Here is a 25,745-nt window from a genome sequence, read left to right as displayed (position 1 = left end):
TAAGTTTTAAGCGCACTTTATTAATTTCAAGCAACTGCCACTTCCCAACATCCTCCGCCCGAGTTACAATTTTGCACATACTGTAGAAGATCGCTCTATCTCCAGTAGTATCACAGACTGGTCTGCCTTCTGTGCACGGGTCAATATACACATAAAGGTTCTTCCGAGGTTTAATGCCACTTACCCTATGCATGGAGATAAAGTATTATTAAAAAGGTTTTAAAGGAGTCATTATATTCTATCAAAGATTCTTAAACAGTTTTTAGTTTTTAAATTAAAGTAGTATACACCAAGGTAATAAAACCACATTCTAACTGCATAGGGCCGGTATCTTGTTCTTTCTGAATGCTTGGCAAACTAAGTACGTTAAATGTGAAGCTCCTTGTCACCATGAGGGAGAAGGAAACAGAAATTAGCACACATTTAGCCAAACTTTCTGTATGTATGACCTCAGGTGAAGGTTCAAGTTAACATCTTCATGTACAGGAGGAAAAGATAACTTGGCCTCCCTCTTAGCTCAGCTGAGAAATAGTTCCAACACAGAAACTCTGTTGCACAGCCGTTCTGTTCGCACCGAGCTGCAGCCACTGGAGTTCAGCCGGCTGCAGTGGCACCAGCGGCTGCTCTGCTCTCCTCAGAGCACAGGCTACGGGGGCAGGTGTCGCCTAAAACTGGAGAGGCTCCTGAACAGCGTCAAAAAGTCCTCAATTCCAGAAGCTTCTGCAGCCAGAACCAGAGATGTTCTGTTGCTGCCAACAAGCAGCATCAGCTCAAGCTGAGACTGGGTGGGGGACTGAAATCCACTTGTCTCGAATAACCCCTGCCAGCTAGTCTCTGTCTCAACAAGGAAGCTTGACAGAATTAAAATAAATAATGAACCTGCTGAAGTTAAAGAAAAAAGTGCATCATCCGCTTAAATATTTACTAGTTAAAACACATGTATTTTAACCAAATATAATGGCAGACTTTATCCTGAATTTTATAGGTTTTGCACGGATCATTCTATCATCTTAAGAAAACTGCATTTAAACAGCAATGCTTATTTACCTACATTTAATCACAACAAAAAAATCTCTTCAATCAGAAATGAAACACACACATATCTACGTAACAAATTCTAATACAGGAAGTATGTTTCGGGAATTATCAGTACGGCAGCAGTGTTAACCAATTCTAAATTGGAATGCTGGAAACCAAAAGATTAAGACAGAACTACACGAAGAGTAGTTTTCATATCTTTTATAGGACAGAAACCTTTGTTCATGTCTTCTGGTAGCCATCATCTTCTTTTGAGCTGCACCTACAACACAAAGAACAAGTAAACGAGCAACTTTATGCTTCTCCAGAATAGCTTAAAACAGTTCTGTAGGCATTAAGGGGCATCTTTTCTACTGCTTTGTTTCTGTATCACCAACTCATTTCACTGTTTTATATTCCTATCGTAAGAATAAAGTACAAAGCAACAGAAAGAATAAGCTATTACTACATCTGTGTAAAATTGCCCTCCAAAGCGCTGCCTATGTTCTAAGAGTGCAAGTCACTTTCTGTATTTAACTAGCAAGCAGCTAGTACTTCGTTAAACGTGAAAGCTAATTTTTTTTAATTTCCTGTATGAACAAGATACCTTAATATGTGGAAATAAGGAGAGATTATTTTTTATTAAGAATTTTACGATATAAATTGAGAAGAGACAGGTTGAAGGTTCCAAATAGGCATACAAAACCACCCATCTCCTGCTTGTTTTCGTAGTTAGTTCATTACACCTCCTTGGTGGGGTATTCCCCACCAGCAGAATGACTGCTTTGTGTCATTTTTCCATTCTTGAGTGCACTGAGAGTGCATGATTGTTGCCATTATGTACCTAGATGGATACAAAAACCCTTCTTAGTTCAAAGAAGTATTACAAAGTACGTGAAACCAGTGGGGTTTTCACAGCTTTTCAGAATAGATTAATAAAAATGAAAAGATGAACTTCTCAATATTGTCAGAGAGAACATTACAACAGCAGTATGGACCTGAAAAGTTTGATTCTCGTTTCCTCACCCTGCATAACCGACTCAAATGCTTCAAGCTGTTTTAACTTGTTGCTAAATGTTTATCTACACATGCTGTCAGAAATAACCTTGTTAGGAAGGTGAAGTTGGTGTCTCAGCAAATCAGACCCATGGAGTAGGCGTTGAGTGGCCTGTGACTCGCTTTCCTTTTTCTCTTTCAGCACCATCAAAAGGAAAAGTGAGAAAAACAGCACAAACATTAGTTAAAGCCTGAACTTAATTCCATGTCCTACAGGAATAATTTCATTACAATGAAAGCAGACAGACACTATCTGTAGGGTTTTTTTGCTTTGCTTTTGTTTAAGCAGCGATAATTATATATCTAATTAACATAGCCTATAGCTCTCCCAAAGATCATAACGTTTAATAATCCCTTTCATTAAACGATTAATAGGAAAAGCAGGGGTGGTTCTTACGAATTACCTGATTTACCATCACTGAAGACAGATTCTTTTAAAAAGGGCTACAAATGCCTTGTTCACAAAAGACTTTATTATCTAATGATGCATACTGAAAACATACAGAAATCTGCATGGTCCACTTTACATGCAGCAGAACAATCTTCACTTTACAATAAGTAAGTGTCAACTGTTTTATGCAAGAGACAACACTTTAAAGTCACATTTCTTAAAGAAAAGCTTCATTTACAAAAGAAATAAAAGGTAAAGAAGCAATTACCGCTTTTAAAAAGCAGCTGCTTTGTTCAAGAGTGGAAGGTTTATGCCTGTATTGAAAGACAACATGATCACAAATAATGAAAACAATGAACAAATGAAACACTTTTAGCATAAAGCAGTACACTTTCAAAATGACATACAAATAGTTAAAAATTTCATTATGTTGTCTATCTATGCTTTAGATATAAGGTCTTTCGAATGAGATCCCAACATATGTAATTACTAAATGAAAACTCGTCTGTAAGTATTGGTTCTATGTCATAGTGAACTGTATTTAACAAAATGTATACAAAGTCTATAGCAAGTTGATTAAAAAAATTAAAGTAATAAGAAACAGTACACTGAAGGCGCTCTATCCATCAAGTGCGCACTCTCAAAATTTTAAATGTGATGAACAGAACAGAAGCTGTAACTATGCCACGGTTGCAATGCCAGAAAATAAAACAAGATCATTTATCAAACATGCAGGGAATTCTGCCACAATGCTATTGTCTCTCATTTGTCAGTTGTTCCAGTAAAATAACAGCTTAAACACCGGTGATGTTGATGGGTTAGCTTACCTTCAGTGTACTGAAAGTTGTACACAACCTGCTTTAAAAGAGGAGACCATCCCTGCGGGCAGGCTCAAGAAGGAACAGACCCCCTTCGGCACTGACTACACCAAGGGCATGCTGCTGTGGCCTGCACACACACACCTAGGAAAATGTGAATATAAACAGCATTTATGCTGGCCATTTTTTAAAGACAAAAATGAAGCCAAGTCTGCTAAAAACAAATCAACCACCCAGTATTACTGCTCTTTTTTTTTTTTCTTTCTTTTTTTTTTTATAACAGATGCTTTTTTTCTTTTTATAATATATACGAACTGCAACCATATACATTAGCATTGTACTTCTGTGCAGTCTTGGCAATTAAAACAGTTCTACAGTGAAAATTTTCACATAAGACACAAAACAGAATTACTCTAACATTTCTAAAAGAAATATCAGCCTTGATGTTAATTCAAATGTATCATTTCTTCCTCAACTTTGCAGGGGAAATATTTATGTTTATATACATTAATAACTGCTGTGAAATTTCTTCAGTCTTTGTATCTTAATTACTCAAACCCTTTGAACTTCTTCATCTGGTTTAAATTTTTTCCTGGATGAAGGCGTGCTGCAGAGCCTGGTTGATGCTAATCCGTTTAGCTGGGTCTAACATTAGAATCTGGTCCAACAAGTCCTTTAGCTGGTGTACTTTTTTACGCTGGTCTTCAGGGAGTCGCTGGCACCCAATCAAGTCTGCTAACAGGTCCTTGGTTGGATTAATGGTGCTCATAACAGTAACTTTCTCCTACAAATACAAAAATGGCAACCTTGTAGAACAGAAGTAACGCACAAACCCCCTCTCCCTTTTACAGAGCTTCAGCAGCAACTTTTCTGCAGGGTTCTCGTATCGGATCAGCGATGCCCTTCGTCATTGTATGGCCTCATAAATCCTCACGTGGGCAAAGGAAAAGAGCGGAAATAATGCTGTCGGGGGTAGGCCTGGCTGCATCTTTCGCCAACAGCAGCTGCATACACGAACCTAACATCCCAGTTCACTGAGACCATCGAAGTTCCACGCGGAAAGTTCCCGTATCTGACCGCTAATTCTGCGGTTCTTGACAAATATGCTATGTTAAAATGATACCGAAAGTAACAGTGACCTCCTACAACATAAGCACGTCATACTGAAGTTGGACATCCTTCTCTAAAATGAAGGCAGAATTTTTTTTATTAGTAATGTATGGATAGATTACGTGGAGATACCCTGTGTACCTACCAAGATTAAACTTAGGTTTCTCTTAAACACGTTCCCAAATCGTAGGAAACATCTCTGTTGCCAGTTTATAACTATGTAACCCGTCCATACTGCTGCAAAAGGACATTCTCATAGTTTATAAAATCTTATTTTTAGCTGCAAAAGGACATTCTAATAGTCTATAAAATCTTATTTTTAGTTAAGATGTCAAGATACGTTTGAAAGACCGTAATAGTAGGAAAGCTTGGAAAAAAGCAATAGGTTAGTCGACACGTTGAGGACTTACCCTTTCTGTCACTTTATCTACTTCTATATACATAAAGTTGAGATTTTGATCAAAGTGCTGATCTTTGAACACACCTTTTCGAATCATCTGAAAAACAAGGGAGAGGCAAAAGTTTCAGGCAAGTTCCGTGTCTTACAAATGCCACAATTAGCATCAATGTCTACTATTTATCGCAACATGGATAATTTAATACTAATGAAAAATATATCAAAAGGACAGTAAGAAATGTCTAGATTGAATAAAAAAAACACAGTTCAAACCAGCTGAAAAAGGACACAGTATCTTCCATTGACTTACGTATTTTTTTTCAGGTCAGTGCTTAGAAGGTTTCTGCTTTCACTTTATACTTAGTCTACGAAAAAGAAGCTGTATACTTTCACTTCATAAGATTTTAAATCAATATAAACTATACAGTCAGAGCGATGCCTGATATTTACTCGCTGTTAAGAGAAGATGTATATGATAAGAAACAGAATTCAGGGAGAAAAAAGAAAGTATGTTCTACTGTTCATTACAGTAGTTTCAGGTATTAATTAAAAATCATATACTTATTTTTCTTACCTTGTTCGGCATCTTTCCTTTGAGATCCATGGCTAGTTTCAACATATGGTTATTGGTTTTGCCAGGAAAGAGTATTTTTCCTGTATAAAGTTCATATAATGTGCAGCCTACAGACCACATATCTATACCATAGTCATAGATTTTTCCTATAACTGAAACAGAGCAAGTCCAGTTAATTCCATAAAGGCAGCCTTTGAACGATATAATATCGCAAAACCAGACAGATGAAAAAATTCTCATTCGTAAACTGTATGGGTGCTCCTCCTCTTAGGAATAAGAAGTCACCATAAAAGAAGGATGCAAGCCTTTTAACTTTTACAGTATCCCTGTTTCAGAAAGGGAGATTTTTACCTAACACCCAAACGAATCAGCATGAATAAAGCTAGTAAAAAAACAAGGAGTCGGAACAATAGCTCTAAATTAAAACATAACTATAACCAACCAGAATGACTTCTCCCTGACCTCACTGAGCTGACCACCAACATACAGGAAGAGTCACACAAGCATGCTTTCAAAGTCTGAATTTTTGACTGCCATCATATTTCCAGAGTGATGTTTTGCCAAGACCAAACAGACAGTAAATTCAAGTCAAATTCTCATTTGCTAGTACCGGTATATCCAGCTACTCCTGAAGATACATGTAGCCAATCCAAATGTACTTACTGATTTCTGGAGCTCGATAAAATCTACTAACTAGATATGGTGTGATGTCATTGTCTGCAACATGCGAAGCTGATCCAAAATCGCAAAGCTTTAATATCGTTTTAGACTCATTCACCTGGAAGTTAAACACAAGTATCCCTTAGCACTATTTGTAGACAGAATTACCAACAGCACTGTGAAAGTGACAACATATTTAAGTCAGAGATAAGAAAAACATTCAGCCTTTAAACTGGAAGTTCTTCCCATATTTCAATCCTTTCTCTCTGTGCTCTAAGGAAACTGTAAAACCTTCTTAAATTGAAAGTGACAGTTAATGTCTTCAGATCCTACAAAATACAAAAAAGGTCAGTTTCACGTACTTCTCCCTTACCAAAACATCCTTGGTGGACCTGGATTTCATTCCAGATACTGAAATTGTATCAGTTTAGACTTCCAACTCTAGTATCCAGAGTACCACTCATAAAACAGCATATTATTCACGTATCTCGTGCTTACGTAGTAAATTTTACTGCTGTGATGGCAAGAAGAGAACGTTTTATTTACAATAAAAATCTGAGTTTGTCACAGGAATGACCACCAAGAAAACCAGAGGAAACATGCTTGATTACTCTGATGTAGCTCTCGCTCTCTGCTAACCAGAATGTTTAATGGAAACAGAAGAGAAAAAAAAAAGGCATTAAGGACTTTTTCCCATTATCTCATTCACATAAACAAAATCTCCATCCAGACTCAACCAACCTACTTCCATTTCCCAGAAAGCAAGAACATTTTTCAACTACTGATGGAAAAAGTCCCAAGATTTCTCCTAAAAAAAGGATACTGTCTTACTGTGGAAGATCTGCTTTCTAAAAAGATACAAGTGGATGCAGGTTTGTTTGAGAAAGATTGTACTAAATAAAAGATTTTATTTAAATGTTGTACTACATTTCTTTCTTACTATTTATACCATGATAGCATTTTCTACCAAAACATGAACCTTTAACATTTTCAGTTAAAGTAAATTTTGACTTCACCTAAATTAACAGAATGATATTCATTTCAAATACTTAATTTTACACTACGGACTGTGCAAAATAAGTTGCAATTATTTAGTACTTACCAAAATATTATCTGGTTTAATATCTGCATGTAGGATATTGCATCTTTTAAGAAGTTTTAAAGCCAGGAACAACTGCTGGCTGTAGGAACGCACAGCTTTAATATGGAGTCCAACATCTTTCCCATACTTTTTCAACACCTCTCGTAAATTCATACTATTAAAAGAAAGAGAGGGAGAAAGAATAGAAAAGATCTTAGCAAAGAAATATATAGTGGCCTCTTAAACTGTAAGACAAACTTGACGAAACTAGTTAGCTTTAGACATTTTTGGAGAAAAGCAGCATTGAACTTAACATACACACTGCTCTGTTAGCTACAGCAACGAAACAAGAATGCTCGTCAATCAGATCTATCCTGTACTGTATAATTACTTACTAGACTGGACTTATTTAGGTCAGAACACATTTTTAATCAAGATTAATTTGAGAGGATTTATTTGCACATGAACGGCGTTTTCCTAACAACTGTCCCATCTTTGTACTCGTTTTCTGAAGAAATAAATAAAAAAGGAAGTACGCAAAAGATGCAAGTTGAGGAGGTGATTTTTTGATGACTTAAACAGCAGATAAAAATACCACAATTCCAGGACAAGAATATCACTGCATATAAATAATGTACAAGTGAGTTATAAAGAGAGTGTGCAGCACATGCGTTGTATGGCTTATTAATGAAAATATAATAGTAATTTCATAAAATTTGCATTGCTTCAGCATAAAACTTATCTTCACCTCAAATATGGCAAAAATTAAAATATGACATACACAGAGAACTTACGATATGAACAACTGATATCGCTAAGCAGGAACTAAGGCAATTAATATATCCAGATCTATCATAAAACAGTGTCTACAATTAACCTGTCAAAAGAGCCTAATTATTTAAAGAAAAAGTGAGCATGCGAAGAAAGCACTATAACAATTTTCTTCCTTAGGCTGTTGTTACACATGTACTCTTCAGAGAATACACAGAATTTGATGAACCTCTCTGGGTTCTTAATCCAAACCCTTAAAATAAAGAATTATGAAAACTAACAAAAATATTGTGACACGCACGCACAAATCATTAAGAGCAGCACTGGTGAGATGAACCATCTTTAATAATACATTATTTTGTTTCAAATATTGCCCAGGAAGAAAGTTCACAATGATGGTTTAAGTAAATCAGAAATAGTTCAGTAGTCTGTGGATTTGTGCTTCCAGATTATTTTTTTTTTAAGTTCCCTGCATTCTTGAATCTTGGCTATAGAACAAGGTATCAAAACAATAGGCAAAACCAGACAGGTAGGTAAAGATCACTCAGTAGTACTTTACTTTTTACAGAGAACCCCTAACATTTGTCATCTTACCTGAGTGGCTCAAATACCAGACAGAGATGTTGTTTGTGGTAGAAATGCCTGAACAACCGCAGACAATGAAACTTGTCATCGGGATCTGCGTCATTGAGCTTCTTCAAAAATTCCAGTTCTTTTAGGCCAGTTTTTTGCCTGAAAACAAAGAAATATGATTAGAAAACAAAATGAGTGAAATACTTTTTAAAAATCTAGACGCTCACTTGCGCAGTTATAATTATGAGGAAATGAGAAGTGTCTTGTCATTCCTTAAAGTACCACAGCTTAAAAAAAAAAATAAAATCACAACAGTGGTTTGCTGTCAGTGCCTACACATTGGGTTAGTTTAATTCTTTGATCTTCCCTGTGCCTTTGTAACCTACTTATCCTTTCCTCCTCCCTCCTAGTCACACGTAAAGCTAAAATTAGATTTCCTGCTGTAAAACACCACTTTGGTTTCAAACAAAACTGACTTGAGAAGTTTAGTTCTTAAAAAAAAGTAGTTAACCATATACATTATTAAAAAAAGTTTTAAGCTAATCTGACTATAGAGTCAAATACACACCCAAACTGATTATCTATATGACATACCAAATTGAAATAGTTTATCACCCCTCCCTTTTTTTTAAAACAACTTTTCTAGATACCTATTCATATAACTCAAAATAACCCAGGTATACACAAAGCAAGACAATTTTTAAAATTTCCGAGGTAAAACGCATGGAAAAGATTTTCATTTGAGTTGTCTTTAATGGAAGAGGACATAATACGTGTCTGTAGAATTACTGCGGCAGATACTGAAAATTAATATTATAGACAAGTCCTCACATATCATAATTTAATAGATCATACTTGTTCACGTCCACTCATACGGAAAGACCTCAAAATTTTTTTTATTTCAACAGGGAGAGTCCCATCCCTTTTTATGTATCTTATGTACATGCAAACACATAGAGAACATACAAAAATAATTGATGTATGGAGGTCTTTTTTTAAGTTGCAGATGACCGATTAGGATCCAACCCATAGCCTGCCATATCGATTTGGTCCATCAAAACAAAATTTTTACAGTCTGCGACTCCCATCTCAAAACTTTTTAGGGCTGGGCAGGCCTCATAATTAACTGTAACCTAGTTTCTTGCTACCACTGTTCCCTGCGGTTTTGCAAATGAGAAAGTGCCTGATGAAAATGCAAGTACCCTTCTCCTGTGATAGCTGTAAAGAAGTGTGGATACATAGTCCTCAAGCGCTTCCCATTATCTGGCTCATATTAGCAGAAAAGGCAGGAATCACAGCTGTAATCTGTTACTTCACTTGAAACAAAGGGAGATTCAAATCACATCATGAAAAACTTCCAACTGTTACATGTGCTTTATTATTATTAAACAAAAACATTACTTACATAAGTTCATTATTCCTGATGATTTTAACCGCTACTTCTTGGTTTGCTCTTGCCATGTCCCTGGCTCGCACTACGTTACTGAAGACTCCCTGACCAGTGTAACCATAGACATTGTAACGTTTATCTAGAACTTCACCTATATTAACACCTGAAGGATAAAATCAAGCAATTTAAAGAGTTATGAGTCACATACATAGTGAAACTTTTTTATGAAAAATAAACCATTCTGTATAATTCAGAAAAACAGGATAAATGGCATAACCACTTAATTTCATGGTGTACCATGTTTTACGTCGCCTAGCTTTGTGGAAATTATGGGGAACAAACTGCGATTCTGCAGGTCTGGAGTCTTTTCATAACCGAAGTTAAAACCTGCATGCTCATTTCATCCATCACAGTACACACTCAGTGAGGGCACTGTGGTGCATTCACATCAGAATAATGTTTCAGTACTTTTTAATGTGAGGATCTTTTCCAATCAGCACCCTCATTCTAGCTGCCCTTGCAAATCAACAAATACAACTTACGGTAATAGCCTTCCGCATCAGTCCAGTTATCCCTGAGATTGGGGTTTTCTTTGAAGTCTTTTCCAAACCCAGCAGCCCTTAGACGAGCACTCTGAAATAAAAAGTAACAGTTTGCTTGTGTGCTCTATGTTTTTCCTTGACGTTTACTTATCAAAAGCCCTTTTTTCCTACCAAAACACTGTTCCTCTCCACAGTACAAACACACTTATCTTGTAGGACAGAGAAACTACTGAACACAAAATGCTGTTTAGATACTGGTATCTAAAGACTGATGCAAGGAAAGAGGATGGGAACAACCAACTCTTGAACTATTATTAAACATAAACAGGCAAAGGTTCAATTAATACCCAGAAGAAATTTATACAAGTCATGTTAGCATGCACATTTTGGACCATCTGAATAAGACTTTTTACTTGCAGTATGTTTGTAGTAATAAATTTAGCAATTCACAGGGAAGATGTAACTGTTTAAGCCTTGAATTTCTGTCCATTCAATGCCACTTCACAGATTTCATACCATCATACTTACGATCATAAAATTACTACAATTGCTGTTGACATCTCTTAACAGATTTGGCAATACATTATCACAAATTCAAATCTATGAGTAGTAAAGAATATCTTCAATTGAATAACAGTTTATGGAGGGGGGAACTGCTCCCTTACAAGCCATTTAAGCCCCTACTTGTAACTTTCAAATTTTTAAAAGCACCCCCCCCCCATCCTTCAAGTATTTATCTTTTTCCAGGTCAAAGGGGGTTTGATTTTTTTTTTTTTTTAATTACCAGTGTTACTAGAGTGACACCATGGCAGCCTTTTGTCACCAATGCTTCTGTCATAACTCATAGATTATGTCTGCCATAAACCAGAATTAACTGAAGAATGTCTAAGTTAAGAAGAAAGTTGTTGTCTTGACTTATTTCTCAGTGTTGTGCATCAGCAACAACGAGGTAGATTTACAGAGAACAGCAAGTAAAGTCTCAAAACTAGTCACCGGACTGCCAAGATTTGCAGGCCACTTCAGCACATTTAGAGAAAAGCTGCTGGAATAGTACAAAAGTAAAACCAGGAAATGCACCTCTTCATCCAAAAAAACCCAACGAAACAAACCCCAAACCCACCAAACAAACCACCGTGTTACTCCAACACAGCATCATTAGCAAATTAAAATATCTTACATAGACACTTTTTAATTAACCATAAATGAACCTCTGAAAAAAGCACATATTTAGAACAGTGCAGCATGGCAACATAAAACGTAACTTACAAACTGTGTGCTGTTATAGGTTCTATTCAAACAACAGGTGAATTCCCCAATTGCTTACTCTGGTAAAACTCAGACTAATTTCAGCAGGTTTTCTTTCACTGAAATATTAATTAAGAACTCCTTTGTCTGCCTTGGCTGATCAAAAGATTCAGAATATACTATCCACTCAGTTGCACATATTTTTACAAATCAAAGTCGTGTGTCACTCAAGTGACAGTAACTAACAAAAATCAAGCAAAAAAAAAATCATCATACAATTCATCTCCAAGAATTACCTACATCAAAGTATGCAGCAAACATATCGTCTGATTCTGTGAACATATCAGGAGCTAGCAGTTTCTTCTGAGCTGAACCTGACAATGAAATTTAGATTACTCAACATGAAAAAGACAACAAACTAATAACTCTGTTAGCAGTGTAATTCGTGACTTGGTATCTTTACAATATAATCTAAGATCAGTAACGCTGGCAAACAGGTAGCTCTACTGTTTCTAGCAAATACCATTTTACAGACTAGAAATACAAAACTCAAACTGGATAAGTTCTTCAAAGTGCTCAAAAATTTACACCTCCTTGAAAAATTAAGTATAATGGCTTTCAAATAATTCACATGGCAGAAAGCAAGAAGTACATACTTACATGATCCCTACAGATAATGACTATATAAGTGTATAAAAAGAAATATAAAATGACTGTGCGTATACATAAAAAAACAGACACATTTTCAATATACATGCTTTTCTGATAATCACAAGGTATTTTACTAAAAAAAAAAAAAGCTTGTAAAGCGCAGAAGTTGTTTCTTTGGAAAATGTTTTCTTCAACCCTGTCAAAAAGGACCTCGTGTGTAGCTTTTAGTCTATGTTAACTATTATGTTTAAGAGAAACATTTTTGATGTGGGCAAGATTATACCTTTCTCACCTTTTAATCATCTTTAAAGTCCCAAAGACATTTTACTTGGTTGATAAGATAAAAGCAAAGAAATATAAATTAAATGCACGTTAGTGAAAGCAAGTAAACTTCAAACCATTTCATAACACACATTGTGGTAGCATACCTTCATGACCATGGTAAATCACAGACACTCCCTTCAGGGTATTAATCAATGGAAAAAAATAAATGGTTAACCTCAGGTGCTTCAGGTCTCATGATGCATACAGCCAACCACTTTCATACGAAAGAACTAGACTGAAATCTTTTGACAGCATCAAAAACTCTCATCCATCATGCTGACAACATTGTTTCACAGCACAGACCTGCCACCTGACCCTATGGGGAGACAGGTTACACCATTGTCTCAAGACAGAGACCCTTCCAGCAACTTCCTCAAATTTTCTTCAGTTCCAGTTACTCACACTTGCACTGGGCTACAATGAGTTATTAACTAGTTCCTTAGCAACTTACTATCCTGCCTCTACATGAGGTCAGGATATAAATAAAAAATGGCTCTTACAAAGAAAGATGACCCACTGCTTCCATCTGTTGTTATAGCCACCTCCACCCCAGAATCCTACCAATATATGAAAAATCCCAGATTTGAGTGTAACTGATCTGGTTTTAAAACTCATCTTTTTCATATCTTAAAAATGTCTACATAGTTAACAGTTATATTTTCATATACTTTAGTGGACAAAATTAGAAAGCACTACATGCCTCTGACAAAAAAAGGAAAAAGGCATCTTCTGTTACACATAAGAACACTAAGTCTAAACCTGTGCTATGCAAATAAAGGAAAAGGGCATAAGAGTTCTTTCCACCTACATTGCAGGAGAACGATCTGAAAACATACTGCTCAAGGGAAGCCCAGGATAAACTACAGAGCAGTACACCAGTCCCAAAGAGATGCAGCTTCATTACTTCAAAGAGAAGCATCCACTAGAACATAGCATATTTAGCCCCCAGGGATACATCCAGCGCATGACACAAAATGCAAGCTAACTGTCCAACCATTGCCTGAGGGGTCGGGCAGGTTTCGCAGCCCTTGTTGCACAGCGCGCTGTTGCAATTAAACTGTAAAGAGAAACTGAAGTAGTTAAAACTAGCTCCAGTATGACCACACGGAAACTAGTCACATCTTTTCACTACTTGGAAGATGTACAGTAATCCACTGTCCAAAGACCAAAAAAAAAACCCAAACCCAAAGGCAGATTTTCAATATTTTCTACGTTCCTTTTGGCCCAGCAGGCGCAAGGCAGGTTTTATATCAAGACGTATTTCATTTCAGTATTGTTGCACACTAGATTATGTGCAGGGAGGAAGAGGAGGAAATAGGCATTTCTTCAGTAAGAAGTTATGCCACCAGAATGGACTTACTAGCAATGACTCTCAAAAGCCTTAATCAGTCTAAATAACTACAGACGCACCTATATTCTTCTAACGCAGTGGCTTTGACCAAAAAAAGGGACAAAAGGGGTATGGTTTCCAACCTACCCCAAAGTAAAGACTAGGACTATATTAAGGTTCTAAGAAAACAACACGCATAAGTGAAAAGAAAAATCTGGAAGTTAAAAAGGGTGATTCTTAACTATAAAGACAGACATCGTTTTTCACTCTTCCAAATTTATAGCATGAATTGTGTTGTTTAGAAATACAGAGAGCATCTTCCATTCGCATCATCCTCCTCAACAAGCAAGCTTTATTTTAATGTTATGTTTTAAATACCATAATATTCACGGAAACTTTCTCAAATTCTGTCCAAAAAGTCCACCTACTTCCAAGTCTGGAAGTATATAGGGAAACTAAGCAAAATGTCTCTTTGGAAGTGCTCTGCTTAAGAGTGGAGCTTTCATAAATTGCACTATACAGTGAGACTTCAGATTCTTACCGTTGTTCTGTTCAACTGTCATGAGGTTGTGCTTGGCCTTTACTGATGCCTCAAATGTGTCCACATTTTCCCGTTCATACTCCTTAACATCAGCAGCTACTCTTTCTAGGATGTCGTCTGGCGAATTTGAGCGACTACGCGTACTACTTTGAGGACTGCTTGGTTCAGATGGTACAGATATATTACTGTCTTCCGTCTGGCCTTTGTATTTCTAAAAAGAAATTTAATTATTAATGTCACCATGACAGCTTATCACAATTTAAACATTTTTATACTCACTGTTCAATGGTTTGTGCTAAACTTTAAGCTGTGCTCTCATAATCACCTACATCTCTAATGGCAACAGATTTTTTGCAAATGGGATACAGATTTTGAAAACCTGTTTTGCTACAAGGCACCACAACCCAGACCATAAAAAGAAGACTGAAAAATTCTTCCTTTAGGCTTTTACATTTCTATAAAAACCGATTTTTATTGAAGATTAACTATTTTGTTGTGTGTGACAAAATGTCAGTGCCAAGAGATTTATCTAATTAATTTAACTAAACCATTCTGGCACACAAGTCGTGAAATGAAGTCTTTAAGGAAAAATGAATGATCTGCTACAGATGCACTAAAAAAGTTCAAGACAACACCTTTACAAATTATTTTTTTTAACTCAAGTAGTATGAAATTATACAAATGTCACTTCCTCTCACAAAAGCTAAAAAAATCAAACTGAATAAATGCTGATACCAATCAGTTATCAAGGTTGAACTATTCAATAATACAAGCAGAGGTCTCCCATTTAGGGAATGAAGGCCTTCAAAAATAGTTTACTTTATATGGTTTTGCTAACTCATAGTTCTGAAGGATTTTACAATGGGCTTTGCGTAAGAGTCAAACGATGAACAGCATTTTTAGTGCTGCTTAAAATAAGCAGCACATTACAACCAGTGTTTTTATAACCAAATATTAAGTAAATACGCTACAGCATTTTGCTTACTACGTTCTAACTGTGTGCCAAATCCCAACTTTAAAAAAGGATACCCGACTTGTGCTGTAGAATTACATCCCCTTTGGCCACAGCTCCCTTTCAGGGGTCTCAGTCACACGTTACCTGCCACTACTGTTACCTTCTTAGCAGGAATAAGTAGTTCATGGGAACTCACACGTGTAACTGAATACATTATCTGCTTTCATGAAGACGGAACCCATGTCAGTGGCTTTATGAAGATTTGGAAATGGACAAGGACAACTTCTACTTGAAACAAACTGACCAGTTAACCGATATGTAACTTAATGCTACACTGACACTATGATATCAATGATACAGCTACAAAGAAAACCTACAGATTAAGATAATTGAAGAACATTTTTAACATGTCATAGGACTGTCAGAGAACGTTTAACCGTAGCACAAAAATGACTCACAGAAGAGTTGCTTCCATCTTAAAAGCAATGCTGTTACAACAGAAGTGTAAAGTTTAACTAACATTTACAACAAATTAATTGGAAAAAATATAGTAATAGGAATTACTATTGTAATGTAGTAATAGGCTGAGCCTTCCTTTATCACAACATTTTACACTAAAAGCATAAAATTAGTTTCTGTAACCCACACAATAATATAACCGTGTACCTGAACAATTGCTTGCCGTTGTAATCTTCTTTGTCTTATCTCTGCTTCCTCATCCTCTTCTTCCAAATCAAAGTCTTCAAGACTATAAAAATGAAATTACTTTTTATATAACATCATAAACATAAGATTGTCTACTGAATTTTACCTAATGCAGTTCTTTGGCATAGAAAGCACACAATATATTAAACAATAGCTGTTCAAATGACTTAGAAAGCAAAGGTGTATTAAATCTCAGTGTGTATATTTACATCTCCTTACAGAGAAAATTTATCTTTTGGTATCTCATTGGGACTTTGAGTGTTTCATTTTTAACTGCAAACAATTAACAGTAACTGCTTTTGAAGAGAAAAACCAAAAAAACCCACTTGTTCATTTTCATTCCAGCATCATTCTTCCTTGATAATTTGATTAAGAATGCATACTCTTGTGCAATTGGATTAAGTAGATATTTAGCAAATATGAAAACAATTTGCAGATAGCAATTAATCCTTTCAGCTGTTACAGTTTTTTCTCAAGCAATAAGCTTGAGGAAACAGAGCAAATATTTTCACAAGATCAAGAATTTAGAAACCAAACAACATATCATCCCCTCAGGTCTGCCCACTAGCCAACAGGTCTTGGTATTTCTTGCATACTCCAAAGTTTTCCAGATCATCCCAACAGTAATTTGACAAGATCACAAGTACTACAGCATGATTAAGGTTTTACGTGACAACCCAAAAACTACACCATGAAGATAAATGTCAGTTCATTCTCCGTATCATTGGATCTGTATTTTTAGATAACCAGTGCAAGTTAGAAATCAATTCTTACTTTTCATCTGATGAAGACTCCTGTTCAGCTTTCATACCCTCAGAAAGACTACCTTTAAATTTGTCTTCTTTAACTTTGCTTCTGCTCCTACGTCTATGGCCACCACGTGACCTGGACCTCCTCCTAAGGCGAGATCTACTTCTTCGGCCTCTATCCCTGGTAACAATAAGAGAGGTTTGGGTTTTTGGTTTGGTTTGGTGTTTTGAAGAAAGGAGGAAAACACATTCATAAAACATAAAGGTACATAATGACTCCAAGTAACAAAACAAATGAATTCATGGAGGACAAAGTGAATTCAACTATGCTAGCACACATAAATGTGGACAAAAAATGCATCGTCTTTTTACACATAAGATAGCAATCTTTATTCTTTTAGTAATATTTTACAAAATATATTAAAAAATGCAGTGTGTCTTTACCTCCTCCGAGGAGACCTACTCCGCCTTCTTGGAGATCGGCTACGTCGAAGGGGTGAACGAGACCTCCTTCTAATGGGGGACCGAGACCTTCTTCTGGATGGTGACCATCTGCTGGGTGGGCTAACATCTTTTGATCTTTCACGTCTAGACAAAATATCATCTCTGGTCCGTGTTCTTAAAATAGAGGAAAAGAATAATAGTAAAATCAGGAGCAAGCTGAAAACAAAAATCACAATTCCCTCTAAAAGCTCACTTTAAAACCTTACTGCAGGTGAGGGACCACCAGACGGGCTTCTGAGGGAGGGATGGATAAGTATGCTGCAGAGCTGGCTGCCCTTCCTGTGTGTGTCTCCCCACCCTGGGAAATACGTGCCCATACATAGGTCTAGTTCAGGACAGCTCTGGGAACAGCTGTGTTGATTACTACCACAAAGCTAAGACAGGTTTTAAAACAAAGCTTGTGTTTACATCTTATATAAATAGTGACCTGTTTTCATGTTTACCAGAAACAGTATTTAAACAACAAATAAAACCTCAAAACTAATTCTTGAGGATTTTCTCAGCAACTTCACAACACAGTATTGAAATTTAGGACCACACTACTCCACAGCGATGACTTTAATGTCTATTTCAATTTGGGCACTAGAACTGGACGGCTTCAACATTTCACACATTCTAATACAGCAGCCGAAAACTAAAATTCTTAATTAACATGTAAACTAACCCTTCTCAAATTAAAAAATAATTCAAGTTTGACACTATATACTATTCTTGTCTACGCAGATTCACAATTGTTCAAGAAAAAAAAATCCTTGAGGGGACAACTACATTAAGAAGCTTAATTGTATTCGACAACAGCAAGACGTCAATCAAAAATTGGAAAGGACAGAAGTAAAAAATATTTAACAACTACTCTAAGGAGGCTGCAACAGAAATTCTTGGAAAATATTTCAACACGATTGTTCAAAGGAAGCGTTGCTACTCTCTTCTTCCTCGCCCCCCCCCTTTTTTTTTTTAAATCAAACTGGGACAAGTTATTTCAGGTGTTCTCTCTCATCAATGAACAAAATCTCTTGGATTTGAAAGATTAATTCCACCCATTCTGTAATGGTTTTCTGTTTGTTTTGAGACTGTTACATCAGCTTCAGTTGCCTTAGCTCTGTATAATGACCACGCATGCAGAACTGATGCAAAACAGTAAACAGTGGGACAGAAGGAAAACTTATGCTCATGCAGAAGTACTGGTAGTTTCTACAAGAAATTACTGCAGACTCAAATGCTGGAGCAGGCTGATCCCTTTAGCCCACTTAATTTACGTGACGTTCTTGGGAACAATGCTACAAAAAAAGTCACAGGATGAACTGACAGTCCCAGGCTTCCTGGCTAACAAAGTGGTTGTACTGCCAAAACCCAATCAAAATATCTGTAAAAAAAGTAAATCAGTTCAGGGATTCCAAGTATGAGATAAAAAGCAGAAGCCGATTAAGAATTCACAGTAACATCATATGATTAGTAACTTCAGTCAAAGACCTGAGAAGTCTCTTACATGATTAGAACACTGGAAACAAACATGAAAAATAAAACTACTGGGAATTTTTGGTTAAAACTGTTCATTAAAGCTCCTGAAATTCTCTGGCAGCCTGAGTAATTACAGGTAGTTAAAACTCCAACATAGTTGGAGTTAGTTCAGGAAGTTCCACAAAGAAAGATTATTCCTGCTGATTTGCAAACACTTCCAGCAGAAAATATTTCTTCGTAGTCCCCCGCTCACATGCTGCTTACCACGGTGTGACAGAAGTATGAATTTGATAGCAAAATTCTAGACACATGCATCACTTGAAATAGCGTCTAGACAACTAATTCAAACTGGTTGCAATGCAAGCTGTCATGAGAAATGAAAACTGAAAGATGCAAAATGCTACGGAAGAAAAGTCAAATACTATGTCAAAGAAACTTAGTGGTTGTGCCAACACATTCCTGATTCACCAGAGAGCAGTCAGATAAACTGCTAGTGTTGACAATACTTGCTTAATCTGGTTAACACCACTGGGGCCATCCTCCAAAGTACCTGCAGTATTGCTAAGCAGCAGTACAGACAAATAAGCTGATAATGCACCTGTAGAAGACAGCCCATACTTGAAACCAGAGTGACCTTCAGTGATGCAGGCAGAAAGACTTCCACATTAGGTGCTTATTTACTGAGCTAGATCTTTCTGGCTCCAATACATGGTTTTAAATTTGTACTTCTTTGTTCTTAATTCTCGGAGTGGGTGAAGCTAAACCCCATGATAAAAAGTTTTAAATTATTCATTATCCAAAAGTAATGCTGAACTCTTCTGCCTGTTAAACTTCTTACATTTAATGAATTAAATTCCAAAAATGTATACACTTATATTGTTCTCTGCTTGGGAACTTACCATCCAGGCCTTATCAGCTTCAGAGGAGGAGATGCTAGTAATTATTGTCTCATGGTTTATATTAAATTTCAAGGTAACTGCTTTCATAGCTAAATTGTCTTTTTAAAAAATGCCAAGACTAAAAATACATTTAAAAGATCTCAGTCTTTCTCCTTTAAGTGTATGCAAATTACAGTAGTGATATACAGCAGACCAATAACGAAGCAACACTACCATACTTCTAGTAAATGAAAAATACAAAATATTTCTAAGAAAAAGATTACTGTGAGAAGGACATCTTGATACAAAAGATTTGCTTACGTTCACACATGTTGACTCTATCATTAAGTTTTTTTTCTGAGGGGGAAAGGGGTTAATTACCCACTTTTAGCCAACACTGATATGTAAGAGTGGAGGGGACTCTCACTCCACAGAAATTCCTGAGAGCAACAGAACTATTAACTAAGAAACAAAACAGAAGCCAAATTCTGAATCCAAGTGAGTGACAAAAAGGAGAACCTGAGCTACAAAACTTGTTCCCGCTAATGGTGTGAGCAGCAAGTAACTCAGCACTTTAATAACCAAAGCTAAATTTGCATGTCTGACAGCTGGGGAGAGTATTTTTTAAAAACTGAATACATACAAAGTAAGCTTATAATATAATGCACCGTCTGATTACCTTTACAATACTATTTTCAGAAGGAAAAAAAACCAAACACCAGAGATAAACATTGAACTAGAAGATAGTTAATCCTGTAATGCATTTTTGTGATGGTTCATGACATCTTTAAGTTACCTGGGAGAAGAAAGACGCCTCCTTTCTGATTCTCTTCTTTTCCTTTCTGCAGATCTACTCCTCACTCTTCTAACCGGAGACCGGGTTCGAGAGGGGGATTTACTCTGCTTAGATCTACGATCATTAAAGAGAGGGGATCTGCTTCTTCTTGACTTTTCACGTTGTTTGGGAGATAAGCTTCTTCCTTTTGGGCTACGGCCAGGTCGTCTAGGGGACCTGTTTTCTTTCCCTGAAGAAGCATCTTTAGAAGGAGATTTAATTGGCTTTTTTTCTTTGTCAGTCTCTGATCTCCTAGGTTTTCTATCTTTGGACCGTGATCTTCTATCTTTGGATTTGCTCCTTAGTTCTGTTGGAGATTTAGATTTTCTGCCACGATCTCTGCTTTTGTTTTCATTTACAACTGGCGACTTCCTGCGATCTCTTGATTTACTTTTATCATCGGCCTTATTTCTATCCTCTGGGGGAGATTTAGACTTTCTGTTTTTCTCCTGAGACCGCCTTTTAAGCATTGGAGACCTAGATTTCCTTGTCTGATCTTGAGACTTACTTCTCTTATAAGGGCTTTTGGATTTCCTTCTCTCTTTTGACTTGCTTCTAGTTGTCTTCTCTTTGATTCCATCAACTCCTACCTTGCCTTTCTTTTTGTCAGATCTGTGCCTAGTCCTTTCTTTTGATTCACTCTTGCTTCCTTTCTTGGAACTAGTTTTATTGTCCACAGGTTCCAATTTCCCCTTAGTGTTTGACTTAGCTGTCGGTCTCGTTCCATTTCGCACTTTTTCATTAATCTCCCCCTCTTCTTCGGATCCTGACTCATAACCTTGTAATATTAATCCCATCCCAGATTGGACTTTTCCTTCCATTAACTCGTTTTCAAGTTCAGCTTTCAATAATGCTCTTTGTTTCTCCAAGTCTTCCAGAGGAGCTAAAAAATCAATTTTAGTTCTTTTAGCTGGTCCATCTTCTTTGTCAGAGGTATCGGCTACCTCTTTTCGTTTATGTTTCTTATGTTTGTGTCTGTGTTTATGTTTTTTGTCCTTATCTTCTTCTGAAGAATGTTTATGTTTCTTGTGTTTACTTCGGTGTTTGTGTTTCTTTTTTTTGTGTCGGCTGTGCTTGTTCTGAGGTTGGTCTGCCTCTGATACTTCCCCATTTTCTTCATTTACACTTTTCTCAGATGCATCAGCATCCTCAACCCTGCAAAAAAGAAAAACTACAGATCAGTACTATCAACTCACCGCAGTCCTTAATCTTCTGTTAAGCTGACAGTCTTTTTTATGATAGAAACTAACTGGCATTTAATTACCTACCTTTGGGAGAATTAAAAATGTACGACTAATATAACTAAGTTATAACAGCAGGCACACTTCCTCACGAACAGACAGCTGTGACTGCAAAAAGAAATACTACGGAAGGAAGATACAGCAAATGCACTAACAAAACAAAACCTGTGGGTGAAATCAATGCTTATGCTTTTAGGTTCAGTCCTGACAATATCTGTTAATCGCATATAACAGTGCTGCATATTTATGCATCCTGTCAGTCCATCATCTATCTTATTCGCTGCTCCACTCCGATGCCTAAACCAAGCTATGCCTTTTAAAAGTATTTTCAAATGGCAGAACACAGTTGTGCTCCAAAGATCAAAACTTATTTCAAGGCATGACGCTGACCACCTAATGAAACCACCTTGCAAAATCTCACGCAGAGCCGACCGATTCTCTTAACTCCCGTTTCCTTCTGTAAGTACACAAACCTATTACAAAATCAAGAACTGTTCTTATCATGCATTTCTATTATTTATGCAATACAGGGAACGCTACTGAGGAACAGAATAAATTAAGGAAGCATAATTTCAGAAAAACTTTATGATAATACACAGCAGTCTGTCAGCTTCCCAAGAAAAAAGCGATAATCTTTAGACCTGTAAAATGGCATTGGCCAAAAAAGCAGAAGTCTACAGCAGATTATTAAAATAATAATAATGTACAGTGTTCCTTTTAAAAAAAAAAAAAAAATTCAGCTAGCTAGTCACAGCAACAAGCAATTTAAACAGTGTACTTAATAACTTCAAAAATTATAAAATTCAGTCCTGACGTTATGCATGCACTTATATTATCTTCCTTAGAAGCTGAAGCTGGCTTACCAATAGATGTTTTACAGTGTTTAGCAAATATCTCCTGATCTCCTTCAGAACATCAACTAAGTTACTCTGTGGTAAGACGGATATTTGCCTTTTGAAATTTGTTGCCAGATATTATAGGTGCCAGTGTTCACCCTTCTACAAACTCACCCCATCTAAACTACAGTTTGGGAATTTACTAGCTAACACTTTAGTCACTTAAATATAGCTCTTTTTGTATCCCAGGCCTCATTCATTGAGAAGAAATTCCCTAAACATGATGGTCAGGAGTGGTGGGGGGATGTACACAGAAATGTAGAGATATCTTCCAAACTCTACTAGTTTCAGATGACAGATGTTTCTGAAGAATATGCTCAGTGATCCAATAGAATAAATATATCAGAGGTATTCTCAGCCAGGCCTAAAGGATGGCACTTCACTATAAATTCAGTTAGCGTCTTCCTAATTAAGGACAGGATCTTCAAACAGCGCACAGTTACCGATTCTCTCCTGCTGGAGTTAATGCAAATTCTAGTAGTAGTAAGTAATCCAGACTTTTCTGCTACATACACTAAAATTATTTGCTAAAACCATTAACACTTTAGTGATCTGAAATGAGAAACTCCCTAAGGGAACAAATAGTTTGAGTTAAAAATATGCAATATTCAGAGACTTAAGTCAGAATGCTGTATGCTTTTTCTTCTACATCTTTCCCACTACTTCTGCTTACTCAAACCATATAGAAAGAAGGGTGTTTTTCTTAATTGCTTCCTCCTGACACTCCACACCATTATGACAACAGAATATTGGGAAGAAAAAGGACAAGCTGCCCTAAAATAAGCTTGCTCTATGTGGCATTTGGTACAAAAGACACGAAAAAGAAGGAAAAGGTATTAAATGTAAAACTTTTTCAACCTGGATATGCAATCCAGAGCAAGTATGTCAATGACATAAGTTGGTTAAAGGGCAGACACGTCATCAGGAGAATTTTAAGGGAACGATGCATCTTTTGAGATTTCTTTTAGTCAGAGAGAGGATGGTGTACAAGACCCCGATTAACACATTAATTGTACTTCAATGCATTATAAAAATATTACAGAACAACAAAAATCACATCCGTTCAAGCTGCTCCAGATAAGTCTTCCTTCTCTTAATAGCAGAAAGTGACACTGAAATCTATAAGGAAGTTATTTGTTATTGTAGATATTTTAATGTTATGTAATAACCTCACCTTACATTCTGTAAAAGCAAGCTGGTAGCAGAGGCGCCAGATGAGATACAGCACCACCGCAGTTATCTCAGGCCACTACAGACTGCTAATACGACTGCCAGCTTTCTTTGCATTTGTACCTCAACTATGAAATGACTATTAAATATGCATTAAATATTTCAGAGTTTCTTCATGTACAGGAATCTCTTTATTTCAAGCAATTCCAACAAAACATGCATAAGCTTTTACTTCATTCAAATGCTTCAGAGGTATAATGACATGGATGAGAAAGAAGAGTTCAGAAGGCGATGAGGCAGATTGCTGTCTACACATTTAGGTGGTAATGGCTCTAAACAGGGAGGAATTGTGAAATGATCTTGTTATAGCCCCACTTCTTCTTACTTTTTACTTCAAGGGGAAGAACGATAGGAAGTTCATGAAGATTTGCAAAGAGATTTCACCCATCTTTTCCTACATTCAGGCTTCCTATCGGCAGTTTTTATCTTATTACTCTTAGTTATGTTTCTCTATACAATACTGAACACTCTTCTTCGTGTGCTCATGCGTTTTACGTGGTTCACATGTACCTCCACTGCTTTTCCTCACCTGTTTTATACTCCCACGATTAACAACAAACCTCAAACCACTACTTTTTAAGGGAACAAAAAAACAGAGAAAGCAGCTTATATAGCTCAAACATTTGTATAGTGAAGAGGAGGGATAAAATAAGCACTAGGTTGTCAACTCCGGGCAAAAGTTCCAGAGAAGAAAGTGTTTACGGGCTCCTGAGCGTCGACAAACCTAGCTCTCAGGATGCTAACCGGGGTGCCAGGAAAACGCTCCGGCGGGGAGGTGGCAGCTCGATCTTCGCTTCCCCACGGGAGCCGGGAGTTGCCAGTCATGTCGAGGGCTGGAAGGAGGGGCTGGCGGCAACAAATCGCTTTTTGCTTCCACCAGCGCAGGCACTTTTTATAACGCGAGAGCGCCCGGGACGCGGGGGAAGGTGGGCTCGCCGCAGGGCGGGCAGCGGCTCGGCGGCAGGCGGAGGGGCAGCCCCGAGGCAGCCGCTGGCCCGGCTCCCCCTCGCCCCGCTCGGACGGAGAGCCGCAGGGCGGGGGGGATCCGGGGAGCACCGGCCCGCCGCCTTCGCCTCAGGGATGCTCGAGCTCTGCGCGCCGCCGGGCCCCCGCCCGGCCCGGGAGGGCAGCGGCCTCGCAACCAGGCGAAGGGAGAGGATCCCCCCGCGGCGGCAGACCCGCTTCCCCGGGGAGGGGCAGGCGGCGCCGGAGCGGGAGCAGGGCGCGGGGGGGAGGGGGGCAGCGCCGGCGCCCCCCCCCTCCCCCCTGTGGCGGGAAGGCGCACGCGGAACTGAGGACACGCGCCCGCCGGTCCCGGCTCCGCTTCCCCTCCCCCCGCCCCCAGCGGGCCGCCTCGCGCGCGCCCGGCTCGCGGCCTCCTGCACCCCTCCCCCGCCCCAGTCCCCGGGCGGCGGCTCCCCCGCCCCGGCCCCGCTGGGCCGCCTCACGGCGGGGCGGCCGGCGAGCGGCTCCTATAGCAACCCCTCTGCCCCGGAGCGGCCGCCTTCCCCCACCTCCCTCCTCCTCCCTCGCCACCTCCACCCGGGCCGCTTCTCGTCCCCCTCCCCTCACTTCCTCTTCGCTTCCCTCCCTCCCCGAGGCGCCATGGCGAGGAGCCGCCCCCCCCACCCCAGCCGGTCTCTTACTCGGGCGCTCGCAGCTCGGGCTCCGCCGCGGCGGCCATTTTGAACTTCCAAACTCCTTCGCTGCCGCTGGGGAGACGCGGGGCCGCGGCGCACGCGCACGGAGGCGCCGCCGGGCGGGGGGGCGGTGGGTTGAGGCGGGGGCAACCGGCCGCCGGAAGTGAACCCGCGTCCTGGGCA

General features: G+C 38.3%; 1 protein-coding gene across 4 annotated transcripts; it reads right to left on the bottom strand.

Moving 5' to 3' along the window:
• Window positions 1-25,726, bottom strand: PRP4K (pre-mRNA processing factor kinase PRP4K). 4 transcript variants are annotated; one of them, XR_015705862.1, is made up of 20 exons: window positions 25,569-25,726; window positions 20,517-21,710; window positions 17,325-17,498; window positions 16,906-17,061; window positions 16,093-16,174; window positions 14,472-14,682; window positions 11,926-11,999; window positions 10,381-10,471; window positions 9,854-10,001; window positions 8,470-8,607; window positions 7,126-7,279; window positions 6,027-6,141; window positions 5,364-5,515; window positions 4,803-4,889; window positions 3,971-4,066; window positions 3,292-3,426; window positions 2,733-2,778; window positions 2,123-2,208; window positions 1,255-1,300; window positions 1-185 (listed from the first exon to the last, which is right to left on the bottom strand). XR_015705862.1 is itself a non-coding variant. In XM_087762601.1 (15 exons), the coding sequence occupies exons 1-15, from the start codon at window positions 25,604-25,606 to the stop codon at window positions 3,863-3,865; spliced, it is 3,018 nt and encodes a 1,005-aa protein (XP_087618727.1). In that variant the 5' UTR covers window positions 25,607-25,726; the 3' UTR covers window positions 1-3,862. The 4 variants fall into 4 exon arrangements, 1 of the variants encoding a protein (XP_087618727.1); XR_015705858.1 differs by having other exon boundaries at window positions 2,733-3,426; window positions 3,789-4,066; XR_015705851.1 differs by having other exon boundaries at window positions 2,733-4,066.
• Between the last annotated feature and the right edge of the window lie 19 nt (window positions 25,727-25,745).

This window comes from Nipponia nippon, unplaced genomic scaffold (genome assembly GCF_047370975.1).
Source record: "Nipponia nippon isolate SJK-2023a ecotype South Korea unplaced genomic scaffold, ASM4737097v1 scaffold_1, whole genome shotgun sequence".
NCBI classification, from domain to species: Eukaryota; Metazoa; Chordata; class Aves; order Pelecaniformes; family Threskiornithidae; genus Nipponia; species Nipponia nippon.
Note: the sequence above shows the minus strand (reverse complement) of the source record. Positions and strands in the feature narration are given on the sequence as shown.